Here is a 25,701-nt window from a genome sequence, read left to right on the forward strand (position 1 = left end):
AGATGGGTCAGGCCCTGACCAGGAGCAGGGGTGAGACGGTCAGGCCCTGTGCCCGGCCCTGACCAGGAGCAGGGGTGAGATGGTCAAGTCTTGTCCCTGGCCCTGACCAGGAGCAGGGGTGAGATGGTTGGGCCCTGTCCCCAGCCCTGACCAGGAGCAGGGGTGAGACGGTCAGGCCCTGTGCCCGGCCCTGACCAGGAGCAGGGGTGAGATGGTTGGGCCCTGTGCCCGGCCCTGACCAGGAGCAGGGGTGAGACGGTCAGGCCCTGTGCCCAGCCCTGACCAGGAGCAGGGGTGCGACGGTCAGGCCCTCGGTCCTGGCAAGGAGCGCCCAGGAGTCCCAGCTGTGCAGTCTCACCTGAGTTGCTCTCCATGACGGTGTAAATGAGCTTGCAGACCCTCAGCAGCAGCATGACTTTCTTCTCCGGAGAATACATCTTCTGCATGGTCATGAACTTGAGCTTGATTTTCTCTACGTCCACCAAGTCGGGGGTGGGGGCGAAGACCCCCAGCTCCTGTGGGTTCCGCTGCCGCACAAGCTGCAGGTTCTCCTTGAGCTGCTTCCAGGAGCCGTCAGCCATGTGGAAGTCCTTGAGCATGGCCTCCACGTGCCCCTTCAGGGGCTTCAGGATGCACTTGTGCATGGCCTTCTCCAACACCACATCTGTCAAAGAAAGCGTGGTCACTGCAGCCACCGTCCCAAGAGACACACAACACCTGCTTGTGGACTCTGGCCACTCTGTGGCGGTGCTAGGACAGACAAGTCATAACTCATTACCAAGCAACCAACTTGCAGCCGCACTGAGACACACTCGAGGGGCTGATGCTATAAAACAACAAGTTAGGTTGCAGCCTGCAGTGCTGGCACCCCAAAGGGATGCAGGTTCAAGTCCCGGCTGGCTGTTCCACATCCCATCCAGCTTCCTGCTTATGTACCTGGAAAAAAAAAAAAAAAAAAAAAAAACCCGCACAAGTCCTTGGGCCTCCACCACCCACGTGAGAGACTCTGGAGAAAATCCTGGTTCCTGGCTTTGGCACGGATCAGCCCTGGCTGTTGCAGGCATCGAGCGTAAGCCGGTGGCTGGAAGAGCTTTCTCTTTCTGCTCCTCTGCTCTCTGTAATCTTTCAATTCAATAAAACTTTTTCTTAAAGACTCAGAGTTCTTAACAAAATTTCAACAAGAGTAAATCTTCCCTAATAATGCCTTACTTGCTACTATCATGTAATTAAATATGAGGGCTCTTTTAAAAATTCATGGAAAATGGAATTTAAAATTTATTTTTGCTGCAAACTAAAAATCAATTATTTCTTCTTTTAAAAAACTGTTTCTTTTTAAGTTTTAGTTTTATTGGTAAGGCAGATTTATAGAGAAGGAGAGACAGAGAGAAAAGATCTTCCATCTGCTGGTTCACTCCCCAAGCAGCCATAGCAGCTGGAGCTGAGCTGATCTGAAGCCAGCAGCCCAGAGCCTCTTCTGGGTCTCCCACATGGGTGCAGGGTTTCAAGGCTTTGGGCTGTCCTTGACTGCTTTCTCAGGCCACAAGCAGGGAGCTGGATGGGAAGTGGGGCCACCGGAACACCAACAGGTGCCCATATGGGATTCTGGTGAATGCAAGGTGAAGACTTTAGCCACTAGGCTACCACAACAGACCCACAGATTATTTCATAAAATGCATTTCTACTAACTTTTTGAAGACCACTTACCTACTTGCACCTCACTGTTTATATGTCCCAATCTGCATAAGCTACATCCCCTACCTGTAAGTGCAACCAAACATTTCAGATTTTGTTTTGACCTAATTTTTCCAATGTTCCTTCTTGTTGGAGGGTCAAAAAAACATATCCTCTGAAAGAAAGATTTCCTAGTCGTGATATTTTGAGATCTCTTAAAGATATTTTCTGAGGAAATAAATTAAATCTAATATGCGAGGTGATCCTGGATTGCATCTAGTCCCACCTGTCACTGCGCTGACCCTAAGAGCCCGGAATGGGACGCCAGCGATGCCTGGGTTGGGTGAGCGTGGCGTCGGGGGAGGCACCTGGGTTTCATCATTGCATTCTGCTTGTGTAATGGATAGCCTTGTCCTTGGGAAATACACATAGAAGTATCCAGAGATAAAGGCCGGGGACCTCAGCAATCAAGACACAAATCACTGAGAAGGAAAGAGGCATACCTGCACGCACCTGCGTATACAGGTGCGCACACGTGCCTGTGTGCTTGGGGCTAGACAAGACGGAGAGGGCTGGGACGTAAGCCCAACGTGACCGTGGACTGAGCAGAGCGCCGACATCTCTTTGTCCTAGGTTTTTTTTTTTGCAATTTTCCTGTAAGTCTGTCTGAAGTGATTTCAAAATTGAAGGTTAAAGATTCTGGAGTGTTTCTCTGCTGAGACTTAGGAAACACTTCTAAGTAGGGGAAGCACTATTGCTCACCCCTCCTTCACACGGCTGCCTGACTGAGTGGCCACTCTCAGCTGATACTAAAACAGCCGGGAGCACAGATCCAGAATCCAGTCTTAGAATGATTTCCACGATGACAAGCTCTCTGCTCTTCCAGCACCAGATTGTGAAAAACTGTTTCTTTTACAAAAACAGACAGGCAGATAGAGGGAGGTATCTTCCAGCTGCTGGTCCATGCTCCAAATACCTAGAGCAGCTGGTGCTGTGCCAGGTCAGACCAAAGGCAGGAGCCCAGGTCCATGAGCCAGTCAATGCTGCCTCCTCAGGCCAGGCATTAGCAGGAAGCTGGATGAGATGTGGAGGAGCCGGGATTTGAACCTGGCACTCTGGTATGGGATGTGGCATCCCTGAGCCACGAGCTCTCTCCCAGTGCCAACCCTGCACTCCCACAGGTTTGCACATTCACACTGTCGGTACATAAGGTCTACTGCAGCAGTTGCATCTTAACAAATGACACGTTCGTGTGGTTTCCTGTGGGAAGCCCATGGATCCACTTACAGGACTGGAAATAACTGAACGACATCTCCGGCTTTGGGCATGTCTGACACCAGGTCTGGTCCTATTGAATTCAAACCATTACTTTTTACTAGGACAAAGAGACTTCCTGGTCAGGCCCTAAAAATAATTTTCCTATCCCCTAAAAGTTTAAACAGAGAGCAAAGATGAAGGCTAATCCTGTAAGAGTGCGACGATGCAGCCAAGTTCTGCTCTGAGCCTTCCCCTCCATATCCCATCTGAGAGAGGTTACGAAGAAGAGACACGTGTTCCCGCTGCACCTGGCGCTGAAGCAGGCTGCTTGGTTAGCGTCGGTCACTTTACATCTGCAAACTTGTGCCAATCCCAACCCTCTTTGCCTTTACATGATCGTTGGAATAAAACATCAATATTGGCAATTCATTTTGAGCATTCCGAGGGGCTAGGTCCAGAGGGCATCACTTCATTCTCATCTCATCCTTGCTACGCTTCCATTATTTTTTGCATGATACTAAGTTACGCTCCTCTGATAGGTAAGGAAACAGAGGCTTCAAAATGTCCCTCCAACAGCTTGCTCGAGACTACCCAGCTGTTTCAGGCAGCTGTCTCCACTGCTTTTCAAAGGGAATGGTCTTTTAAACCCCAAAGATCCACCAGGGTGCTGCACTTGTCTGCAGATTCTGAAAGCTTTATTCCTGGTAGTGAATGACCCCTGCTCTGAGGCGCATGCACCCCAGGTGTCAGTCATCAATTAAGACTGCACAGACATTGAGGGCAGGGCTGTTCACGCCAGCCCCACATGCAAACACTGTAGGTGACTTATTTGACCCTCACTGAATACATCAGGGAGACAGAAGCAAGCTGAAAGCCAGCCTGCGCTTTTCACCTGGAAGCCAAGGTAATTTTTTTTTTTTTAATTTGAAAGGCAGAGTTACAGATGGACAGAGAGAGAGAGAGAAAGAGAGAGTGCTCATCCACTGGTTCACTCCCCAAATGGCTGTAACAGCCAGCACTGGCCAGTCCAAAATCAGGAGCCAGGAGCTTCTTCCAGGTCTCCCACATGCGTGCAGGGGTCCAAGCACTTGGGCCATCCTCTGCTGCTTTCTAGGCTATGAGCAGGGAGCTGGATCAGAAGTAAAGCAGCCTGGTCTCAAACCGGTGCCTGTACGGGATGTCAGTGTCATAGGTGGTGGCTGTACCTGCTAATGTCACAACACCAGCCCCTGTCATTATATTCTTAGAACTGTATTTCTGAACTACAATGAATCTGTTCTCTTTGTATTAATATCATAGCAACATAAAAGTAAAGCTGAAAAAGAAGAACAGGTCTGGCCACCTCAATGCGAGGATTAATACAGATCACTTCTAAAGACTCTGAAAACTGGTCCTTGGCAATGATGCCAGCGGGCAATGGGTCTGCTCAGGGAACTCCATCCCAGGCACAGAGGCGACTGTGGAAATGTGTTGGTGGGTGGACTCCAGGGACCAACAATAACCGTTGGATAACATAATTGCTGGTGCTATATCTGGTAAATGTTTTCACAAGACCACTTTGTGGGCTGGGCGCTGCAGCATGATGAAGCTGCAGCACCGGGCACCCGCATCTCATACCTCAGGGTCTGGTCCCAGTCCTGGACACTGTGCCAGGGAAGGCAGGGGCCCCAGTACTCCTGCCCACCGGCTCCTGGCTCCGACCTGGCCCCATCCCAGCGTTTAAGAAGATAACATGTGAAGACTCCACCTCCGCCTCTCCTTCTCTCTCTCTGCATTTCAAATAAATAAATATTTAAGACAAAAGAACCATTTACTTAGAAATAAGACAAGCTGGTCTTTCTCGGGGTTCCCCTCAAAGTGATCTTTAACACAGATGAGGGGTTAGGGGAAAAGTACAGAGGGTCTCACCAGCCATCTCTGGTAGGAAAAGCCAGGGCTTGCTCTCAAAGTCAAAAGGAAAGCTGAGTGGAGGAGCTCAAAGAATGGAGAAGAGACGGGTTGTGTCTCTGCTAAATGGCTTCCCTCGGCTGGCAGGAACGCTAAATGAATGCCAACAGAATCGCTGACGTCACAGGAACAGCAACACTGTCTTAGGTGTTTTCTCTACACGCTGCCTCTCAAATCCTTACACAAACCCCAGGCAGGGAGGGCCGCCCCTTCTTCACTTCAGAGGCGTGGAATCTGAAGCCCCCCACCTGATCAATGTCACGCGGCTAGCATGACCCACGAATGGGTCATGCGGGGAGGAGGCCGGGATGTGAACCCAAGCAATCTACTCCTCAAATCCTGGGAGCTGCTGTGCCCTCCCCTTCATTCCCAAACAGCATACAAAAGACAATGAAGATGGTGAGCCTGTGCTTTTCTGAAAGTTCACAAATATCTTTCCTATTTTGCTTCCAACAAGGAAGTGCCAGAGAGTTGCCTGTAGTATGGCATTTGGCACTGTAGAAACCCACCGTGAGCCACACGCACTCAACGACCAAAACCAGGGGAAGGTTTACTGAGAATATCTACATGATCCTTGCAACTGGACTCACGGGCAAGCAGGAAATGATAAGGACCACGACAAGGGCTTGAGTCTCACTCCGTGCCTTACTGTTACCTAATGGCGCAGTTCTTAGAAACCCTCTGTGTGCTGACCCGTGTGCAAGGCTGGATTCCCTTGTGCAAGACGGAATGAACAGGGGGAAACCGAGGTCTGTCTGCTTCCTCCGACCCAGAGCGTAGATTCCACTGGAGAGACATCACGGCAGGACGCGTCATGAGACCAGATGGAGCGCGGGCTTTTTTTGGGTGCTCTTTCTGCACACCCACTGCTGGCCTCGGGGGAAGTGAGAGTCTGACACCCAGAACTGAAGTCCAGAGAAGGCACTTGTCTTAGAAAGGGCATTCAAGCCACTGCCAGTTCTATCTTTCTGGGTGACTCAGGCACTGTCCCTTCACTGCTTTCTGTCCCCGTCTGGGCTGCCATTGGAAACACCGTCCACGGGCTCCGTCCCGGACAGAGCTGCCCCAGTTGAATCGAACCGGGCTGGGGACCACTGAAACACTATGAAACGAAGGGAATTCTGAACAACCTAGGGCAGGCTGAGGATCCCTGATCCCGGAGGCCTGGGACCAGAAGGTGTCAGATTTCTGCATTTCCCATGTTTAGTTACATGGACTTTATCAGCTGGGCTTCCCTAAAATAAACATCTGAAACACTCCCAAACCTGAAACATTTTGCCCACAAGGACACAAACTTTCCAATTTTAGATTTTTGGATCGAGGAGGCTCTATATTAAAAACGTGTAGGTTAAAATCTAACGTTAACTGCCAAAGATAAAAACAATTGTCTGCTTTTTCCCCCTAGTTCTAGCCTTCTGCTTACTTTATTATTTATTTCAACTGAAAGGCAGATTTTACAGAGAGAAGAGAAAGATCTTCCATCTACTGGTTCACTCCTTCCAATGAACCGGAACGGGCAGAGCTGAGCCAACCCAGCATGAGGAGCTTCCTTTTGGGTCTCCCATGTGCACGCAGGGGCATAAGGGCTTGGCGCATCCTTCACTGCCCTCCCAGGTCATAAGCAGGGAGCTGGGTCAGCAGCAAAGCAGCCATGATGTGAATCAGCACCTTTAGGGGATGCTGGTACAGCAGGTGGAACATTAGCTCGTTGTGCCACAGTGCTGATGCCATTTGGTTACTATTTTTTAAAAAGTGAATTAAAAGGAGTTAATGTTTGATAGGGGCCTTTCAGTAGGTAAGTCAAATCTCAACAACGGTCCTTGCTAATATTTATAGGTGCAATTCCTGCTCATGACCTTGTCTACCCTTACGTCAACCCTGTGAAGTACACACAGCACCTGGGACCTGGAGGTCAAATGCTTTTCCCAGGACGCAGGAGACAGGGTCTGTGCCAGCTTGGTTGTTCCTCCTCTAAACAGCTCAGACATGTGGCCTTCCATCAGCACAAAGGAATTGCTGTTTTCTAATGTACAAGCTTTATTTCCTTTTCACTGTATTGTGGGAATAAGGATCAGTGCCCCCTCTAAGCATGATGAAACCTTTGTCGGCCCTCACATGATATTCTGGCCAAGAAACATACATGACAGCTGCTAGTCTTCACCTGGGCTCTCCCAGCAGCCTACCCTGACAGTGGTTCTATTAGAAGGGCATCCACAGGGCTGCTTTGTTGTCACTGTGAACAGTGCTGGGGGACTCCAAAAGACCAGGACAGATCCACCTCAGGGTTGCTCCACCTACAGCAGAAGCTATTCTCAGAGGCTAGGCTGGGCACGGATGTCCCAGCCTATGAGAAGGCTGCAGGCTGGCAGGTGCTGGCGGTTGGACAGTAGGCCGGTAAGGAAGTGTCAGAGGCCACAGCATGATGCCATCTTTGACTTGTGGGTTACAAGAGGAGAAACTGGGGCACAGAGACACCAAGAAACCTAACTGAAGGCACACAGCTCATGAGCAGTAGAGAGCAAGCTTCAAGCCCAGTAGCCTAGTGCAGCCCAAGTTCTTCATCAATAACTACTGCACGCCCCCGTTTCCCACTGCTAAATTGCTCCACCCCATCCGCACGGAGCTGGCAGTTGAGGCAAGTGGAAGGCAGCCTCCTGAAAAGCCTTTGTGTGACAGCCAGAGAGGCACAGCGGTCCTGTGCTAATCCCTGCTCATCCAGAGCAGGCCAGAGGGACCTGGGTCAGAGGCAAGGGCTGGTGGCCTGGAGGGAAAATGGCTTTTCCCAGGCCTCAGCATCTTGATTTGTAAAAACGGGGACAGTCACAGCAGCCCGCTGGGCTTGCTGGGAGGTCTGAGGGAGGAGAGACACTGAGAGCCTGGATGGTATACCTGACACCAGGGAAGTCTCAACATCCTGTGAGGACTGAATATGCACGGGACACCTGCTAACCCATGATCTCATCAGCTTCCTCTGTTCCCTATGAACAGGGGGCACCTTGGAAAGGGGACCCAGGTGGGATGGCTCAGGCTGTCCTGTTTCCTCCCAGTACAAGCTGTGGTGTGAATAAGGTCAAGATGGAAACCGAGAGCACTTTGAGAAATGACTGGAAAGCCACCTGGCTTCCTGCTCATCCATGCCCAGCCCACCTCCCGGGGCACTCACCTCCTGGCGCTTCTCGCCTCCAGCACTCTGGGTTGTCTCTGCCATGACCTACTGCAGCCTGGACTTCTTCCCTGGGTGGGAAGCCCACCCAAAACTAGACCTGGGGTCATAACCTGAGCCCCACCTCCGGGCCTGGCCAAGGCACATATGTAGCAGATGCACCAAACCTATTTGCTGAATCGAACAGAAAATTTTTGGGACACTCCAAGTTTGGTCTTCTGACTTCCCTGGACTTTAACAGGAACTGCAGACCTCCAAAGTGGACTGTGTGTGTAGGAGGAGAGATGTGGAGAGATGGCTCGCAAGCCGAGGCTGAGTCAGACGGCCAACCCAGGAGGGCTCCATCTCTTCAGGGCCAGAGCTGTCCTTGCAGGCAAAGTGGAGTGGTAGAACCACATGTCTAAACCCTGAAACCCCGACACAGCCATACCACCAATGCAGCATTCCAGGGACCTCTTGGGTCACACTCTCCAATTCTTACATGAGTCCCACGGACATCTCCTGTCTGGGAGGCAGGAAGAATCCAGGGAGAGAGAGATAGAAAGGCACAGAACATTCTAGAGGCTGCCCTTGTAGCACAGCAAGCTAAGCTGCTGGCATCCTACATAGGCGCACAGATTCCAGGGTGGACCACTTCACTTCTGATCCAGTTCCCTGCTAGCGTGCCTGGGGAAACAGTGGAAGATGGCTCATATACCTGGGCCATTGCCACTCATGTGGGGGAGATCTGGACACAGCTCTGGGCTCCTGACTTTGGCCTGGCCCAACCGTGGACACTGTGGCCATGTCGGGAGTGAACCAGCAGATGGAAGATCAATCAATCACTCTCTCTTCACACACACACACACACACACACACACACACACACACAGCCCCCACATGCTCTCTCTCTCACTCTCTCCTTCAAATAAACACAACTAAGAGAAGGAAAGTAAGTAAACACTCCAAGCACAGACATGTTCCTGTGACCTGTAACATGACGCCACCTGGCACCGCCCCTCGTGAGCAAGGCCTGGCCCCTCGTGAGCAAGGCCTGGCCTCTCGTGAGCAAGGCCTGGCCTCTCGTGAGCAAGGCCTGGCCCCTCGTGAGCAAGGCCTGGCCTCTCATGAGCAAGGCCTGGCCCCTCGTGAGCAAGGCCTGACCGTGTGGATGCCCGAGTTACGTGCTCCTAGCCTGTGGGACTCCCAAGCCTAGGGCTGGGACCTCTTGGGGTGACAAAATGTAATGGATACAACCCCGTTGCCTTAAAGACCAAATTACCCAGCACATGATGCTTCAAAGGGGTGCGTGTGTGTTTGTGGGCGGGGGTGGCGGACTTCTTACGGTCTTCAGTATATTCTTTATACGTAAGCCAGTTTTTCTCCTTTTTCTCTATAAGAGCATTTTCACCTGTCAGGAGTCAGCACCGCCTGGAGGAGGTCAGACGTGAGAGCATCCCAGGCTGGCACCAAGCAGCAGGTGCAGCATCACCTCTGGGAATGGCTTTTCATCTAAAGGACCGTGGATGGCTGACTCAGGGCGAAAACGAAGCAGCCCAAGTATTGAAACTTGAGCCCAAGTTCAAACACTCATTTAAAAAACTGATCTAAAATGAAGTTATGGTGCTTGTTTAAGTCCCTGGGAATGACTTCAATTCCACCTATGCCCACCAGGTTTTTTTTTTTTTAAGTCAGTACAATTATCTGTCTTTAAGATTTTTTTTTTAATTGGAAAGTCATATACACAGAGAGGAGGAGACACAGAGAGGAAGATCCTCCATCCGCTGATTTACTCCCCAAGGGGCTTCAACAACCAGAGCTGAGTTGATCTGAAGCCAGGAGCCTCTTCCGGGTCTCCCATGTGGGTGTAGGTTCCCAAGGCCTTGGGCCATCCTCAATTGCCCTTCCAGGCCACAAGTAGGGAGCTGGAAGGGAAGTGGGGCCACTGGGATCCACATGGGATCCCGGTGCGTGCAAGGTGAGGATTCTATCAACTAGGCTACCGTGCTGGGCCCCTGAAATTTGTTTTTAAGATTAATTTTTGTTATTTGAAATGTGGCAGTTACAGAGAGAATGAGAAGCCAGAGAGAGCTCCTCCATCCCCAAATCGTCGCAGTGGCTGGAGCTGAGCTGATCTGAAACCAGGAGCGTCTTCCAGGTTTTCCACACGGATGCAGGGTCCCAAGGCTTTGGGTCGTCCTCTACTGCTTTCCCAGGCCACAAGCGGGGAGCTGAATTGGAAGCATCTTAGCCACTAGGACAAATGCCAACCTCTTAATCCCCCATTTTTATGCACACTCTCTGGTGTCTAACCATATTGTCAGGATAATTTTTCTATTAAAAAAATATGGATTGGGCCCGGCGCGGTGGCGCAAGTGGTTAAGGTCCTCGCCTAGCACGCCCGGGATCCCATATGGGCGCCGGTTCTAATCCCGGCAGCCCCGCTTCCCTTCCAGCTCCCTGCTTGTGGCCTGGGAAAGCAGTCGGGGACGGCCCAAAGCTTTGGGACCCTGCACCCACATGGGAGACCCGGAAGAGGCTCCTGGCTTCGGATCGGCATAGCATCGACCGTTGCGCTCACTTGGGGAGTGAAACATCGGATGGAAGATCTTCCTCTCTGTCTCTCCTCTCTGTATATCTGCCTTTCCAGTGAAAAAATAATAAAAATAAATCTAAAAAAAAATATATGGATACATGAATCTATGTTTATGTTGAATATGTGAAGATGTTTTCTCCAAGTTCTTAAAAACTTCAATGGATAAAAACACACATTTTGGCTCAAAGAAATCAAAGGAAGAAAAATAACATTGTCTTGTTTTTCTCCACTGGCTTTGAAGAATACAAACAGCTGTTTTGTGTCACTGTGGACAGTCTGTGGAAAATCGTCTGAATGAAATAGAAAACTTGGGATGACTAACATTTCTCGAGTTTGAGAAATACTGTTTTTCTTGAAATAAGACTTTAAATCACAGGGTTGTCCAAAATTAAAGAAATAGGGGCTGGCGCCATGGCATGACATGTGGCACCAACATTCCATACGATGGCTGCTTTGAGTTCTGATGGCTCTGTTTCTGATCCAGGTCCCTGCTGATGGCCTGGGAGGTAGCAGAGAATGCATGGGCCCTTGGGTGCAGAAGTCCTTGGGTCCCTGTACCCACATGGGAGACCCTGAAGAAGCTCCTGGCTCTCAGCTTAGGACCAGCTCAGCTCCGGCCATTGTAGACATTTGCCAAGTGAACCAGCAAAGAGATTCCCTCTGTTTCTCCTTCTTTCTAACTCTTTCAAATAAATAAATGCATCTTTAAAAAAAATTAAAAATTCTTTCATTAAAATTAAGGCCCCACCCACAAAACTACAGAAATTCACTTCGGCTGATTTTCTCCCTCTCTACGGCAGGGGACACTAGTAAGTGTAATCCATCGGCCTGACCAAGGGACCGACCCCACGACCTTCAGCTGTGCCCTTTATGTTAAAGCATGGGTTTGTCCTTCCTATGCAAGGAGGGCCAGAGACAGGGAGTGGCTGTCCTGGAGGGAAGTCTTCCATGTGAGCCCCAGAATGAATAGTGAGTTGATGCAAAAGGGAACTAGCTCAGTTCTATCCGCATTGACTTCCTTCTGCAACCCAGAGAGCCACACCAATGTCAGGCAATGTGCTCCTAATAAAAGCCAAGCCTCTTGCATGGGAGCGCTCCAAAGGGTAAACAGAACAAATTCTTTATAATTGGTCTCATTTGTTTATAGTATCAGTTCTCCATTAAAAAAAAATTATTTGTTTGAAAAGCAGACACGCAGCGAGAGATAGTGAAATCTCATTGATTTCACATTCATTGAACAGTGAGGGCTCGGGTTAGGCTGAAGCCAGGGGGCCAGAACTCAACCCAGGTTTCCCACATGGGTGACAGCGACGCGAGGACTTCAGACCTCATCTGTTACCTCGCGGGGTGCACATGAGCCAGAAACGAGACTGGCAGCAGGGCAAGAACTTCAACTTAGGCATTCTGATATGGGAAGAGGCATCTTAACTGCTCCATCAAACACCTACCCCTGGTTCTGTCACTCCTGAAATGAATGATGGTTTATCATGTATGCTTGCCTAGAAAGTGTTAGAAGGAAGAGGAACACACATGCAAATGCAAAATGAGAGTGGTTCCTCTTCCCCATTGGTTTTTCTATATCCGACTGAAGAACGACCTTCAGAAGAAGAGAGATTCCCACTGTCACCATAAACCAGAGACCCTCCTCCCTCCAGATGGCCGTGTCCACCCAGGAAGCATGGCGCTCATTCCGAATGAATTAGGCCAGGGAAATATCTCCTTCTACTTCCTTGCCACGGGATGGGTGCTTTGCAAATATACGGTTTGAGTGAAGATACCTGTCTTCAGGAAGCTACAGGAGAAGAGGACAAGACTAGATTAAAAAATTTAAAAACACAGAGAAATCCAACTGGCATTCCTAAAAAACCTTACTGGCCTTGATGGACACCTTATCATACAAAAAAAAAATAATAATAATTGAGGTTTCTGGAAAGTGCATTCAAACAGCAGACCAGTTCTTTCTCCTACGCAGTGGGTTCTGGTGGGAATGAGCCCACAGCTGAGACAACAGGACCCAGAGGCAAGCTCCCCACAAACTAGTCCATCATCCTCTGGACTTGGCTCTGTGCATCTTGGCCTGTGGACCTGAATCTGCAAAGCGTCAAGAGCATTGATTCAAACAGAGAAAAGCCGAGTTCCTTCTGGGCCTCCAAGGTCAGAGCTGAGCTGATCCAAAGCAAGGGACCAGGAGTCTCTTCCAGGTCTCCTGCACGAGTGCAGGATCCCAAGGACTTAGGCCATCCTCCACTGTTTTCCCAGACCACAGCAGGGAGCTGGATCAGAGGTAGAGCAGCTGGGACACAAACCAGCAACCATATAGAGATGCTGGATGTTTGCAGGTGGAGAATTAGCCAGTTGAGTCACTGTGCTGCCCCACACCCTACCTTTTTCTTTTCAAATTTCAAAAGCACGACTCGCTGCACTTTCAAAACACACGATGTTCTCCTGGGTGAAGCAATAGGATGAACAACAACAAAGCTCAAAACCCAACAACAAAACAGTATGGCAATGTTCCTGGAGGCACCATCCTTCCACGCCACACTTGGCTGGAGAGCTCTAGCCTACAGAGCTGCCTCAACAACAAGCTCCCCCGAATTACTGATGAGGAAGTACAAATACAGCAATAGCAGAGAGAGGAGCTTAGAAAAATACGGGCTCTGGTCTCCTGTAAGTTCAAATGCTGTACCGGCTGGCCACTAGCTGGTGTGACCTTGAGACAAATGGCTCCACCTGGCGCTGCCCAGCCGTCTTCCCCCTCCTAACACTGCTTTCCAGGGGTAAGGTGAGGGGCACTGAAATAGCTCAGGTGGGCTGCCTGCTCCTACTGGTGGCTCTACTAACAATCAGCTGCCTTTCTCATTATGCTGATCGCTTTTCAATGAAAAGCCACATCTTGCAGTAATTTTCAGCATTTCTTTTTCTTTTCTGGAGAAAATAACCCTTAAGCTCTAAGTATCACATCCAAACTTAACTACCCAAAGAACTGGCAGAACAGACTCCCCAGGAATGAGCTTGGGTCGCAGCAGGCAGCATGAGCAGGGAGGCAGCCTCAAAGTCCTCATTTCCGCTGGAGCCTGTTCGCTGTGGGTTGCTTGGTGCTGCTGCCTGCCACATAGCTCAGGCCTGACATCAGAGCTGGCCCCTGAAGCGGGCTTCTGGGGGCAGACTGAGGGCCCTGTTCTCCCTGGGATGGGGGGCTGCAGGGGCATAGGGGCGGGGGTGGGGACAGCTGGTGTGACCACCCTGTCTTCTTCTGGAAGCCAGTCCCCATTCCCCCTGGCACATCACAAGGGCACATTCCTTTTAACCACAGCCTGCAGCAACACCCCAGCTCTGACCACGCCCTGATCTGCCAGGAAAACAAACAAGCCTTTGAGTCCTTTGTGAGAAAAAATCAAAGAGCAGCTGAAAGTCACTTTAAAGACAGAGGAAGAGAAGGAGCCAGGAGCGTGTGAGCACACAAGCCCACTCTAGCACACACTGTTTACTACGACAGACAGACCCAACCGGCAAGGAGAAATCATTTGCCTGGAAGTATTTGATCACACTTTTTTTTTTAGGCTGTTGCTGCCCAAGAAGGAAGGCACTCAACCTTTTAGAGCCGACTTTTGGAAACACACACAAACCCCCGTCGCAATGCTCTCACCTTGGGGTAGGGGAACACTGCTTGCCAAATTCCAACGCGCCTTGGCATGCTAGTGGTCAAAATAACAAGCGAGTCCTTAAGTGAGACGATAAAGAAAGTATTTCCCCTTGACACTGGGGAAACAAAACACCTTCCACGTGACCTCCACACGGGGTTGCTTATCTTAAAGGTGCGCAAAGCAAACACAACCCCTTTCCCAATTTTTGCTTTCTCAGGAACAGGGCCTTGTTAGAGAGGCCGGCAGGGTACCACCCCCTGTGAGGGACCACTGGGTGTCACAGTGCAATTCTGCATTGCTGGAGTGAGCCCAGGTTGGAAACCCATCCTATTACGATAGCTTCAGGTGCACTCAGCTCTTAACAGAAGCTGGGCAAAGTACTCCCTCTCGCAGCTGAACGCCCAAAGACCTTTGCTGTCTGCTCTCAGACAATGCTCAACAGCTGTAATGCACGCACACACATACGGAACCAACACAGGTAGCCACTCGGACCTCCAGTGGCTGGGCAGTACAAACTCTTTCTCTGGGCAGAATCATTCTGCACTTTACACACACACACACACCCCAGCACCCCTGAAAGCTTCCTCAGGCTGCTTGCAGCAGCGACCCTGGGGAGCCCATTTCCCTATTCAAATCGGGCCAGGGGGTGGAGTTCGCTTTCATTTTTTTCTGAACTTCACAACAAACTCCGTCCGAAACAACCGGCACAGGATGTACTGCCAGGCAAGGTTATGGTAGATTTTTTATGTTTAAAAAAAAAAAAACCGCCAAGGAATACTTACCTATTTGGTCTTCGGGGATCAGTGACTCAATGGGGGGGTCCAGCTCCGAGCTCTGGGACAAATAGTTCTTCACCTGGGTCATGAACTGCCGGATGGTCTGCAGCAAGTCGGTGCTGGACACATGGCATTCCTTGTTCTCCTGCAGGAAGCTCACGTAGTCCTGCACCAGGCACCCGAAATAGGTGCACTTGTCCCGGGACAGTTCGGCGATCCTGCGCACCATCCGCTTCTCCGGGGTCATGAAGGAGCTGAAGACGCCGCTCATCTTCCGCAGCTGGGACTTGACAAGCTTAGGCAGCACGAAGGAACTGTTCCTCTTCTTTTTGGACTTGATGGGGGGCGCCATGGTCTCCTGGTCACTCTCCCCTTCGAAGTCCTCCAGGCTGCTGTTGGTGTCCCCCTCGTAGCCAAAGAGAGGCATGCTGCGGTCGAACTCCAGCGAGTCGGAGGAGGAAGTGGAAATGCTCATGTCGCTCAGCCTCTGCCTGCCTCCATGGCACGGGGGCTGTGATTCAGAGCTGGGAGGCCGGGCCCTTGTGCAATCCCCCGGGGCGTCTGCAGGCGGGGCGCCACCTGGGCTGCCAGCTGTGCAGAGCTCGGGCTCCGGACCGGGACGCCGGCGGGTCAAGGTCTTTGAGCTTCCCTCAGCTTCCAGAAAAGAAGCCTGCTTCTTCAGCCGGGGCGGAGGGATGGGGGTTGGTTTCGTTCCAGGCGGAGCTACGTTCCCATGTTTGTTATGGTTGACTGTTTCTGGCATGCTCGTCTGGGTTTCAGTCCCGGCCAGCCGAGGGCTTGTGTGCAGACTATTAATAGTGGGTGGCGGGGGCCTGGGCGGCGGCGAGCGAGGACGCTCGGGGCCATTGGCGTTGGGAGTCCTGGTGCTCGGCCGCTTGAGGCCTGCCCCGAGGTCCTGGCTGTGCACTTTCAAGAAAAGGGGATTAATGAAACACAAGGCTCCGTTGGTTTGGCTGCACTCCAGCTCCGAAGGCGTCCTCGTTTTTATAGAATGCACTCCATTTATAAGGCAGAGCTGCCGCAGCGGGGCTGAGCAGCCACCGTCGTGGGCGTCGGCGTCGGCAGAGGGAGGCCTATGGGGAGGTGGAGGGTTTGGGGGTTTGTTGTCAGCTGGAGAGCTCCAAAAATCTGAAAGTCATTATCAGTGAACACAAGAATGTAAATACATTACACTGGGGCCACTCCTGCACAAATCACAAAGACAATGCGTGCCCCGGATGGGAGGCGCGGGCACGCGGGGCTAGGGGTAGGTAATTTTTCTTTGAGTTTTTTTTTTGCTTTTACTGCATTCCCTTCCTGGAAAGGGCAGATGGGTTGATGGGCTGCCAGGCCCAGCTGTGGGCTCATGAGAGGGCTCCGGGAGCCTTCCACCTTCCAAGCCTTTTCAGAAGTGGCTGGGTGGATGCATGGCTCCAGTCCAGCCCTCATACAGGCACAGAGTGAACTGGACCCGCTCACACACTGCGCAGGGCCACCAGGGCTGCCACGGACGCCCCGCCTGGCTTTGAGCAAAAACGAGTCAAGGCTCGTCTCAATGGGAGAGCACCCCACCCATGCACTAGTCTCTCTGGGGATGCCCTCCACCATGGCAGCTGCCAGCCAAGGAATCAAGACTCCAAACTTCCCCTTTAATGGGCAGGCTAGCAGCTGCTGGGCCTGTGGGATCTTACACAATCCCCCTTGGGCTTTTACACATTCAGCATTAAAAACTCCAAAAGGAGGCAAAGTATAATTAGGAATCCCATCAGCACACACAAAAAAAGCAAACTAAAGCAAAAGTCAACATCCAGGGCAGGTGCAAGCTTTGATCCTTGAGTTTGCCTCCTCTCCCACCCGCACCCCCAACCCTCCAACCTCCTTCCCAAGGTTCCTCGGAGCAGTGTGGGCTGGCTCAACGTATCTATCTTGCTTGTGTTTTCCATATAAATTGGGGGAGATAGTGATGTGAAAATGTGTATGTTATTTCCATTTGGAATAGGGAATACTCTTTCCCTCTGCATTTCAAGTAAATGAATTCATCTTTAAAAACCATAAATTTCTACTCAACTGCAGTAGCCTGTTGGCAACCTGGGTACAATCCGGAGGGTATTCTCCCTTTTCCTCTAGAAGGAAAAGGTTTTTGCAGAATTGAAACCAGGGCTGACACAATGGCTCAACAGGTTAATCTTCCACCTGCAAGCACCAGCATCCCAAATGGGCACCGGTTCGTGTCCCGGATGCTACACTCCCCATCCAGCTCTTTGCCACGTCTGGGAAAGCAGTGGAGGATGATCCAAGTTCTGAGGCCCTTGGCTGCCGGCCTAGGATTGGCTTAGCTCTGGCCTTTGCAGCCATTTGGGGAGTGAACCAGTGGATGTAAAATCTTTCCCTTCTGTCTCTCCTCCTTTGTGTAACTTTGTCTTTGAAATACAATTTAATATTTTCTTTTAAAGTGATATCCACATGGATTCCCCAGGGTACTGGGATGAAAAAGTTACACAGAAGAGCCCAACATCCCGGTCCATAGTGAATCACTGTCTGGCAGAACCCAGGGTTGAGGGAGGGCCAGCAAAGGCAGAGGGGAAGGGGGTGGCCAGCTGCCGGGACAAGGGTCCTTCAGGGACATTGGCCAGAAGGACAGGGTGTGAATTGGACAATGAGGGTACAAGGCAGACCGGGGTCTCCTTAGCTACCCGTATTGTGTGTGCCTGTGCCTCAGTAATGGAGTCACACACAGGTCTTGTCCCAGCAAGCAGCCACATTCCAGATGCACCTGTGCCCTCAGCACTCTGGTACTTCAGGAAACCCAGATCAATGGGGCTGGGGAGATCTAGGGGGCGAGCCAGGCCCTCAGCCCAGTCCCCGGCAGAGTGGGCCCTCAGAAAGAGGAGCCTCGTGGCCCTGTAGACAGCCCTGTCTTGCTGTGGCAGTGGGGGTAAGTCTGGAACCCGAGTGTGTTTGACCAAGCAGTGTAACCTCAGCCCAGGGGTGACTGCTCCAGACCCGGGGGGCAAGGGCACCCACTTACTTAGTCCCAGCTGAGCTAGCTCTTCAAGTTGAGCCTCGGTCTTGGCTATGGAAATGGCATAAGGCAACTTCAAGGTGAATGGCAGAACATCCCTGAGGTTCCAGAGAGAGAGAGAGAGAGAGAGAGAGAGAGAGAATGTTGTCATGACACGTCTGGCTTGCAATTCTGGCATGCATTTTCACCTGAGGGACGTCTCAGCGTGTCCTAACAAATACCATGTGTCTTACATAAACATCGTATGATTCCCTAATCATGACTTCTCTTTCCTAATAAAGGACTCCGCACTTCCTGTGCCTGTCGGTATCATCCCAGGTGGGACAGGCCGGGTGACAAACAGCCCTGCTGGGTTGCTAAAAGGCTACGTAGTTCACAGCACAATTGCTGTCCCTGGTGGGGGATGAGTGCCAATCTGTGAGCTGTCATCTCAGTGTCAGGCCCCATCTCTCGAGGGGGCAGAGATGCACAGCCCTACACGGAGACCTGTCAGCCTTCAGACAGCTTCTTCAGGAGTCTGTTGCTCTGACTTGCGACATCATCCAGTTAGAGCTCCTACTGTCCTTTGTGCGCTGGAGAAAAAAAAAAAAGCTTTCTGCTGTGTCTGACACAGGCAGAGCTTCTCTGAGTCTAACGCACAGGTAACTCCCTCCCTTTCTCCTCCTCACCCACAGGAGGGTCTTGTCATTCAGTAATCTGATGCAGAAGGTCCGAGTGGGCAGGATGTTGCATTTCGGCCAAGCACCTAGGCAAGACTGATGTGGATGGCCCCTGGCCATCCTTTGAAAAGCAAAACAAGTATAAGGCACCATATAGCAATGACCAGGCTGCTACACCAGCAAGCGATACAGCACCACGTGTGGTCCCAGGCACTGCAGGTCAACTTGGCCCCATGAGAAGCAGTCCTCTGACGCCACGGCCAGGATGCCAATTCATCACTGGCTTTCTCAGGCCAAAAGCAGATGTAAGTCAACATTTTTCAAGAGGTTAGTTACCATGCTCTATGCACAGGTGAATTTCCCAACAGGCTTAAGCACAGCACCTTATCTGCCATGCACAGCAAGAGGCTGCTGATGGAGGGATGAGTAGAGGCTCCATCGTGTCAGTGACTTAGCCCCAAGTTATTTTTCTCCCATAGTGATGTGGGTTTTATAAAAAACAAATGATTCACTCATTCTTTTATTCCTTCATCCTGCAATTATTTATGCTTTTCAATGTTATGGAGGCTGGCAACAGCTGGGAAAGGTGTTGTGAGCAGGTGGAATTGGATTGAGACGCTAAAAGCAAGCAAGGAAGTAAAGCAGGAGTAGAACAATCCTCTGTGTGTGTGTGTGTGTGTGTGTGTGTGTGTGTGTGTGTGTGTTAATGGGGGAGCAGGTGCATAGGCCCTGGGGTGACAGAGGACATGCCATGCATGAAAAATAGCTAGCAGGCCACCGTGACTGCGGTGGGGTGAGCGAGTGAGAGACAACACATGGAGCGTCTGCCTGTGTTTTGTCATTACCAGATACTCTGAAGAGGGTAATGACATCAAATGACCTGCTGTCCACAGTGAGATGATGCAACATCTCAGAAGGAAACAGATTAAATCTGGATGACCAGGGGATTCTGGAGCCCTGGAAGCTGCTGACAGTGAATAACAAAGTAGTAAAGCTGACGGAAAGAACAAAACACATATGATCTGACACTTGATCACAAGTTCAACTATGGTCAAGCCATTCCCATGAGACCCTCTTGGCTGTCCCCCAAACGTTGTGAGCGCCCCCTTCTGCTTGTCCACTTGTTATTTATTTGAGAGAACCCAGGTGGAGCTATACGGGAGGGCAGCTATCTCTAACAGCTGCACCCTGGCCTGAAAGGTGCAGGGGCCCTGATTGTAACCCAAAATGAAGAACTTTGCAACATTTAAGTATCCTGCAAATCCATGTTCATATGGTCAGATCAACTTCATTAAAAATCCACTTTAGTCAGACAATTTGGTGTGAGCGGGGAAGTCACATACAACAAAACCAACCTGTGTTTAGGTTTCAGTCTTTGCTCAGTGCAGTAGCTGGAGCTTAAACATCACTTGTCTTGAGTTAGACCTTAATGACATATGACAGGGAGCTATACCCATCATTTGTTAATGGATGGTTTTAGGTGTTCACCTCCCAGAAAATTAAATGTTGTATGTGAGGACTCTCCCATTGTGCCAGCCAGGATGCATTCCAACACACACACACACACTTCCATCTACGCCCCATTAAAGGGACCCCAAAACTCAGGCATCCTTGTAGATGGAAACGTTTCACCCAGTGCATACATGCCTTCAATTTATTTTTCAAGATCATGTTCCAGGCATTCTGTTTCTGGAAGGGAGGGGACCTGAGCAATGCTGATGGCCCTGAACTCTGCCTGCTTTCCCCGGGGCAGAGGCTGTGATGCCGACCCACTGTGTGGATTAGGCACACATGAACACCCTGGAAGGGAGGCCTTGTGGAGTTCAGAGAGGTCAGGTGGGGGCTGAAACCCAGGAGTGACAGTCTGGTCTGCGCAACTGTCTTAGAGAATGGGAAATATATGCGTTCTGGCCTCACTGGCAGGCCTGGGTTCTCTCGTATCCACAACTCGACAATTGAGTGGTTGTGGCCAAGTGCCTCCCTCTGTCGCAGCCTCTGAGTCTTCATGGTCCTCATGGATACAGTTGCCATGAGGACTGGAAACAGCATAGGAGCAGCACAGAAGACCCTAACATCACTATATCGGAGGACTAGCAGCCTCAACCTCATCACCAGGGAGCTTGTTGCAAATGCAATCTCAGACTCTATAGTCAAATTCGGCAGCTTCACCCAAGGGATTCTGCTACACTCTGGAGTTGTAAAGGCAGGAGGTCTCCACCACAGGATTACTGTAAACTGACCCCGGGCTGCCAGGCGTTGGTGGCCAAGGTTCACAGTCCCCACCTGAAATCTCAATGGACTTTTCAGCCAGCCTTCCTGATGCAGCAGATCCTGTACTTTCTGGCCTATGAACTATCTGCTTCAGTGCACCCTGGATGCAGCCCAGGGGAGAAGTTCAACAGGTCTGATTATTGTGATCAACTGAAAGATCTCTAAAACACTGGGTGAGATGGGTCAGACCAACTTCTGAGCATCAACAACATAGCAAGGCCCAGTGTGATGGCTCAGTGGCTAAAGCCTCACCATATGGGTGTCAATTCATATCCTGGCTGTTCCACGTTCCATCTAGCTCCCTGCTTGTGGCTTAGAAAAGCAGTAGAGAATGGCCCAAAGCCTTGGGACCCTGGCATGGGAAACCAGGAAGAAACTCCTGGCTCCTAGCATTGGACTGGCTCAGCTCCAGCCACTGCGGCCATTGGAGAGTGAACGAGCAGATGGAAGTTCTTTCTTTCAGTTTCTCCTTCTCTCTGTAAATCTGATCTGCCTTTCCAATAAAAATAAATAAATAAAAACACAGACAAGGGGCACTCACAGAAAAACAGAAACATCAAGTGCCTTCGCCTGGCAGAGAAATAAAAGCTGGCAAATTGATCTCTGGCCTCCCCAGTTGCATAGGTTTCTAAGTGGCTTTACACTGGCATCAAGCTTGGCAGCTTGTTTATCTGCCCTCACCATTCAATAGCCCTGGACAGCAGGCTTCCATGCTTTTACATACACCATGGGCAGAGAAGGTCTCTTTTTTGTGCTGCTGCCAAATACACTTCTGGCAGGCAGCAAGCATCAGCCGACCTCACTGTGGCTGACACGTGAGTGTGGGAGTTGCGTGCTTGCCCAGAGTGCACGGGCAGACGGGGAGGGTGGTGCCGGGGGCTCTGCTCTTGCCTTAGCCTGGTCTACTGGGCCGCTGGCGTTTCCTTGCAAACGATCGGGCAGGTGGCACCATCCCCTTGTGAGGTGCCTCCACGGCACTGGATTTCCCCTCCAAAGTGCCTGCACTTTCGCTGGATGCTTACTGTGTGGCATGCAGCAGCTTAAAGATATCCAGGAAGGAGGGCGTTCAATGGCTCTCCTCAACAGAGTCCAGCCAGCAGGTGTGGTGAATATACAATCAAATCTTGCAGAAGTAACCTGATCCCAATTAAAATACAATGAAGTAAACCCCAAGAAACCCATCAGCCTAAATATGTGCCAGCTGTAAGAGATAATGCCTGTTCCTGCATTGCATTGTATCAGCTGCAATGGGTGCCCAGTGGTTTTTTTCCTTAAGAGCCATATTGAGCTTTGTCTGCCCCCAAAACAACTGCAGGGAACACATTTCGTTTCTTAATCACGCAGAGAACACTCAGCAGAAATACACTTCTTGCCAGAAAGAAAAACAACAGGGAAGAAAGTCTTTTACAAAGCACCTCCTCCTGACCTGGTTCACACCAGGCTCAGGGCATGGCTTCATGGAGCTGAAAATCAGGTGCTTCTGCGAGACCCCGGACACCAATGTGAGTGCCCCAGCCTGTCACTCCTGCCTGCCTTTGGAGCAAGATGGATGGGTTGCACTCTTGCAGAATGAGTGTCGTTTGGTGGAGAGTTTTCAGAAGCACCGTTAGTGTCTTTGACAGGTTACAGGACTGAATTCTCCTTCCCTTTCTGTGTGTGCACACGTGCGTGTGTGTGTGTTGCTTGCTTCAGGGTGTCGGCTCAAGCAGTGCCACAAAAAAAAAAAATCCCCCTAAGAAGGACACTTGCCAATTGGAGGTGTCATGGCACTTCTTTCCTTCACCATCCTGGCACACGAGATTTGGGAACCGGGCACTTGAACGGCTGTTCCTTCCATGGGCATCCAGGAGGTGGGCAGGTTCCCAGGTCCCTCCTCCCTGCTCTCAGGTAAGGTGGCTTGGGTTGCTGACCCAGCACGCAGCCAATGAAGCAGATGATGAAGGGAGAGGCCTTACCTGCTGATGCAGTAGAAAGCCACGAGTCGGAATAAATCTGCAAAACTGATTCCTGAGCCTTCCAGGGAAAAAGCTGCAAAAGAGAGATGGGAAAGCAGCTGAGTGCCCCGAGTGCATCCTGGGAAAGCAAGTAAGCGCCCGTATAGCTTATTAGAACCAGCTGTGAGGAGGAGGCGGTACAGCTGGAGTAAGCAGTCACAACAGAGCCTGGAGGCTCCCCCCACTCATGTCCGGCACACGCTCCAATACTTGGTAAACACGGCTTGCACAACCAAGCCCAGAACCCAGAGTTGGGCAGGGAGAGGCAGGGCCAGAACAACAACCACAGCCGGCCCCTGCTAGGACATAGATCTCCTGGGTCAAAATAGGGTCCCCTCTGGCAAAGGCACAGAGCAAATGGAAGGCAGACTCTGCAGGATAACACAAAGCAAGCTCCCTTAGCTTTTGCTTCAATTCCAGCTGATGAAAGACTCTCAAACTTTTTCCGTAGACTATCTCCTCCAACCTCCCTCGGCTGGCCCCGTGTACGCTTCCTAACAGGTGCATCTAGCCAGGTGGTCTCCGTTCTTTGTCTTCTGAATGGGGAAGCATTCAGTATTGACTTCAAACAGTCATGATTTGCCAGCACCCCTGGGTCCCTTCGGCCAACACTTCAGCCAGTGGTTCCTCCAAATCGATGCATACGCCACCCTCCACCCAATGCAATTTCTTCCCTTGCAAAATAATTCATGCCCACATTTATTTTTGCTTAACTTACGTTATTTTGCTCAATCAGTGTTTCCTTGGCACCCCAAAACACATGCCTATCTCTCTGTCACATTCATACACTCACTCACACACACACACACACACACACACACACACAGTACATCTCCAGTTTGATAGAAAATGGGCCACTGTGATGGTGCAGTGGATTAAGCTGCCACTTGTGCAGCATCCTGTATTAGCATCCAGTTCTAGTCCGGACTACTCTGCTTCTGATTGAAATTCTTACTCCTGTGCCTGGGAAAGAAGTGGAGGATGATCCGAGTACTTGGGTCCCTGTCACCCATGCAGGAGAGCGAGATGGGATTCCCTGGTGGTTGTGGCCACAAGTCAAAAATTTCCCTCACCATCTCTCTGTCACTCTGCCTTGCCAATAAACGAAACAAATCATTAAGATAAAAGCAGAAACCTGAGGCTGGTGTTTGGCACAGCAGTGAAATGACTGCTTGGGACAGCACATCCCAAATCGTGGTGCCTGGCTCCAGTTCTGACCCCTCTACTTCCACTCCAGCTCTCCGCTCATGTACATCCAAGGAGGTAGCAGGTGGTGGCTCCAGCTCTTGGGATCCTGATACCCGCGTGGGAGACCTGAATGGTGCTCAGGACTAATGACTTCAGCCTGGACCACACTGGCTGTTGCAGGCATTTTGGGAGTGAACCAGTGGGTGAAAAGATCTTTCAATTTCTCTGTAGTTCTCCCTCTGTCTTTCAAATAAAGTGAAGATAAATACATAAACACATGTTAAGTGTGAGTTTGTTATTGTGCCAAAAATATTACGGACCAAAAGGGTTTTTTCCCCCTCATAGTACATGAAAAAGCATTATAGAAAACTGCCCATGAATTTCAAAATGTTTTGGTCCCAAAATTATTTTATAATTTTAGTCCCATTTTCGTATGTTTACTGCAATGCACTGTGGTAAATGGGATGGAGCTGATTTTTGGACAGGTTAACTCCTCTCACTCAGTCTCGGTTTTCTCATCTGTAAAAAGCATGCCTTCCAGAACGGTAGCAGAAGGAATTTACATGTATACCAAAAAAAAAAGGGGGGGAATAATTTATATGATGGAGGTACTGTCATTTTTGAGATCTCAGTGAACAAGGAGGCCATCACAGATGTGGCCATAGCAAGAAAAGGAGGAGGTGTCCAGGCCAACTTTTCATGGTTAACTGAAAGTATTAGAAGGGATTTAAAAACCAGGTGAGCAGGAGTGAGGCACACCCAGCCTGCTGGCTGAATGAAAGCTGCAAAATCCCTTGGCCCAGCCCTGCCAAGGAAAAGGCAGGTGGGACTCTAAAGTGGACAAATCTACAGCAGGCTACTTTTAAAAAAGAGAGAGAGATAGCTTTTGGGCGGTAGGAGCCCAAGCACTTAAGCCATCCTCCACTGTTCTTCCAGGTGCATTAGCAGCTAGCTGGCTCAGAAGTGAAGTACTCAGGGATTTCAACTGGTACCCATATGGGATGCTGCAGTGGTGGCTTTACCTGCTATGCCACAATGCCAGCTGTGGTGGCAGGCTAATTCTAAGTTGTTAATACCATGTGGCCTGCGAATGGCCCTTAGCAGGCCACCTGAGAGGAGGTGAGTGTTGGGGTTCAGCCGTCGCTTACTCCTCCTGGTAAATCACCCTGAGAGGAAGCAGTCATGGCTCATATGCTTGGCATCCTTCCAATCACATAAGAGGGAGGGTGACACCACATGGAGTTCCGGGCTCTCGACTGAAGCCCTGGCTCTTGTGGGCATTAGGGAAGTGAACAGTGGAAGAAGGATCTTCTCTCTCTCTCTTTCAAGCAAAATAATTAAATAACACACTTTTGAAAAGTTATCTGTCTCATTCTGGCTATTAGGCTTCCAAAAGCCAACCTGGAATCCATTCATGTCTTAAATTCCTTGTCTTCGGAAAAGTTAGTGTGGAATGCAGTCCTGGCTGGTTCTCTCCTGACATCATTCCATTATTTGCCAAGTTTCACTTTCTTAGGGCCCTTCTGCTGGGAAA

The 25,701-nt window shown here is 50.4% G+C and overlaps 1 protein-coding gene across 5 annotated transcripts in view; it reads right to left on the minus strand.

Annotated features, from left to right (window-relative positions):
• The window catches only part of RIN2 (Ras and Rab interactor 2), a 101,345-nt gene that overhangs the window by 10,472 nt on the left and 65,172 nt on the right, over positions 1 to 25,701 (minus strand). For all 5 annotated transcript variants that reach the window (XM_040981788.1, XM_040981789.1, XM_040981786.1 and 2 more), the window contains 4 exons: positions 22,941 to 23,013; positions 18,062 to 18,153; positions 15,040 to 16,182; positions 359 to 664 (listed from right to left, as the gene is read on the minus strand). In XM_040981788.1, coding sequence (XP_040837722.1) covers positions 359 to 664; positions 15,040 to 16,182; positions 18,062 to 18,153; positions 22,941 to 23,013 — 1,614 coding nt within the window. The remainder of the gene's footprint in view (positions 1 to 358; positions 665 to 15,039; positions 16,183 to 18,061; positions 18,154 to 22,940; positions 23,014 to 25,701) is intronic.

This window comes from Ochotona curzoniae, unplaced genomic scaffold (genome assembly GCF_017591425.1).
Source record: "Ochotona curzoniae isolate NIBS_2020 unplaced genomic scaffold, NIBS_Ocur_1.0 contig_3520, whole genome shotgun sequence".
In the NCBI taxonomy this organism is placed as follows: domain Eukaryota; kingdom Metazoa; phylum Chordata; class Mammalia; order Lagomorpha; family Ochotonidae; genus Ochotona; species Ochotona curzoniae.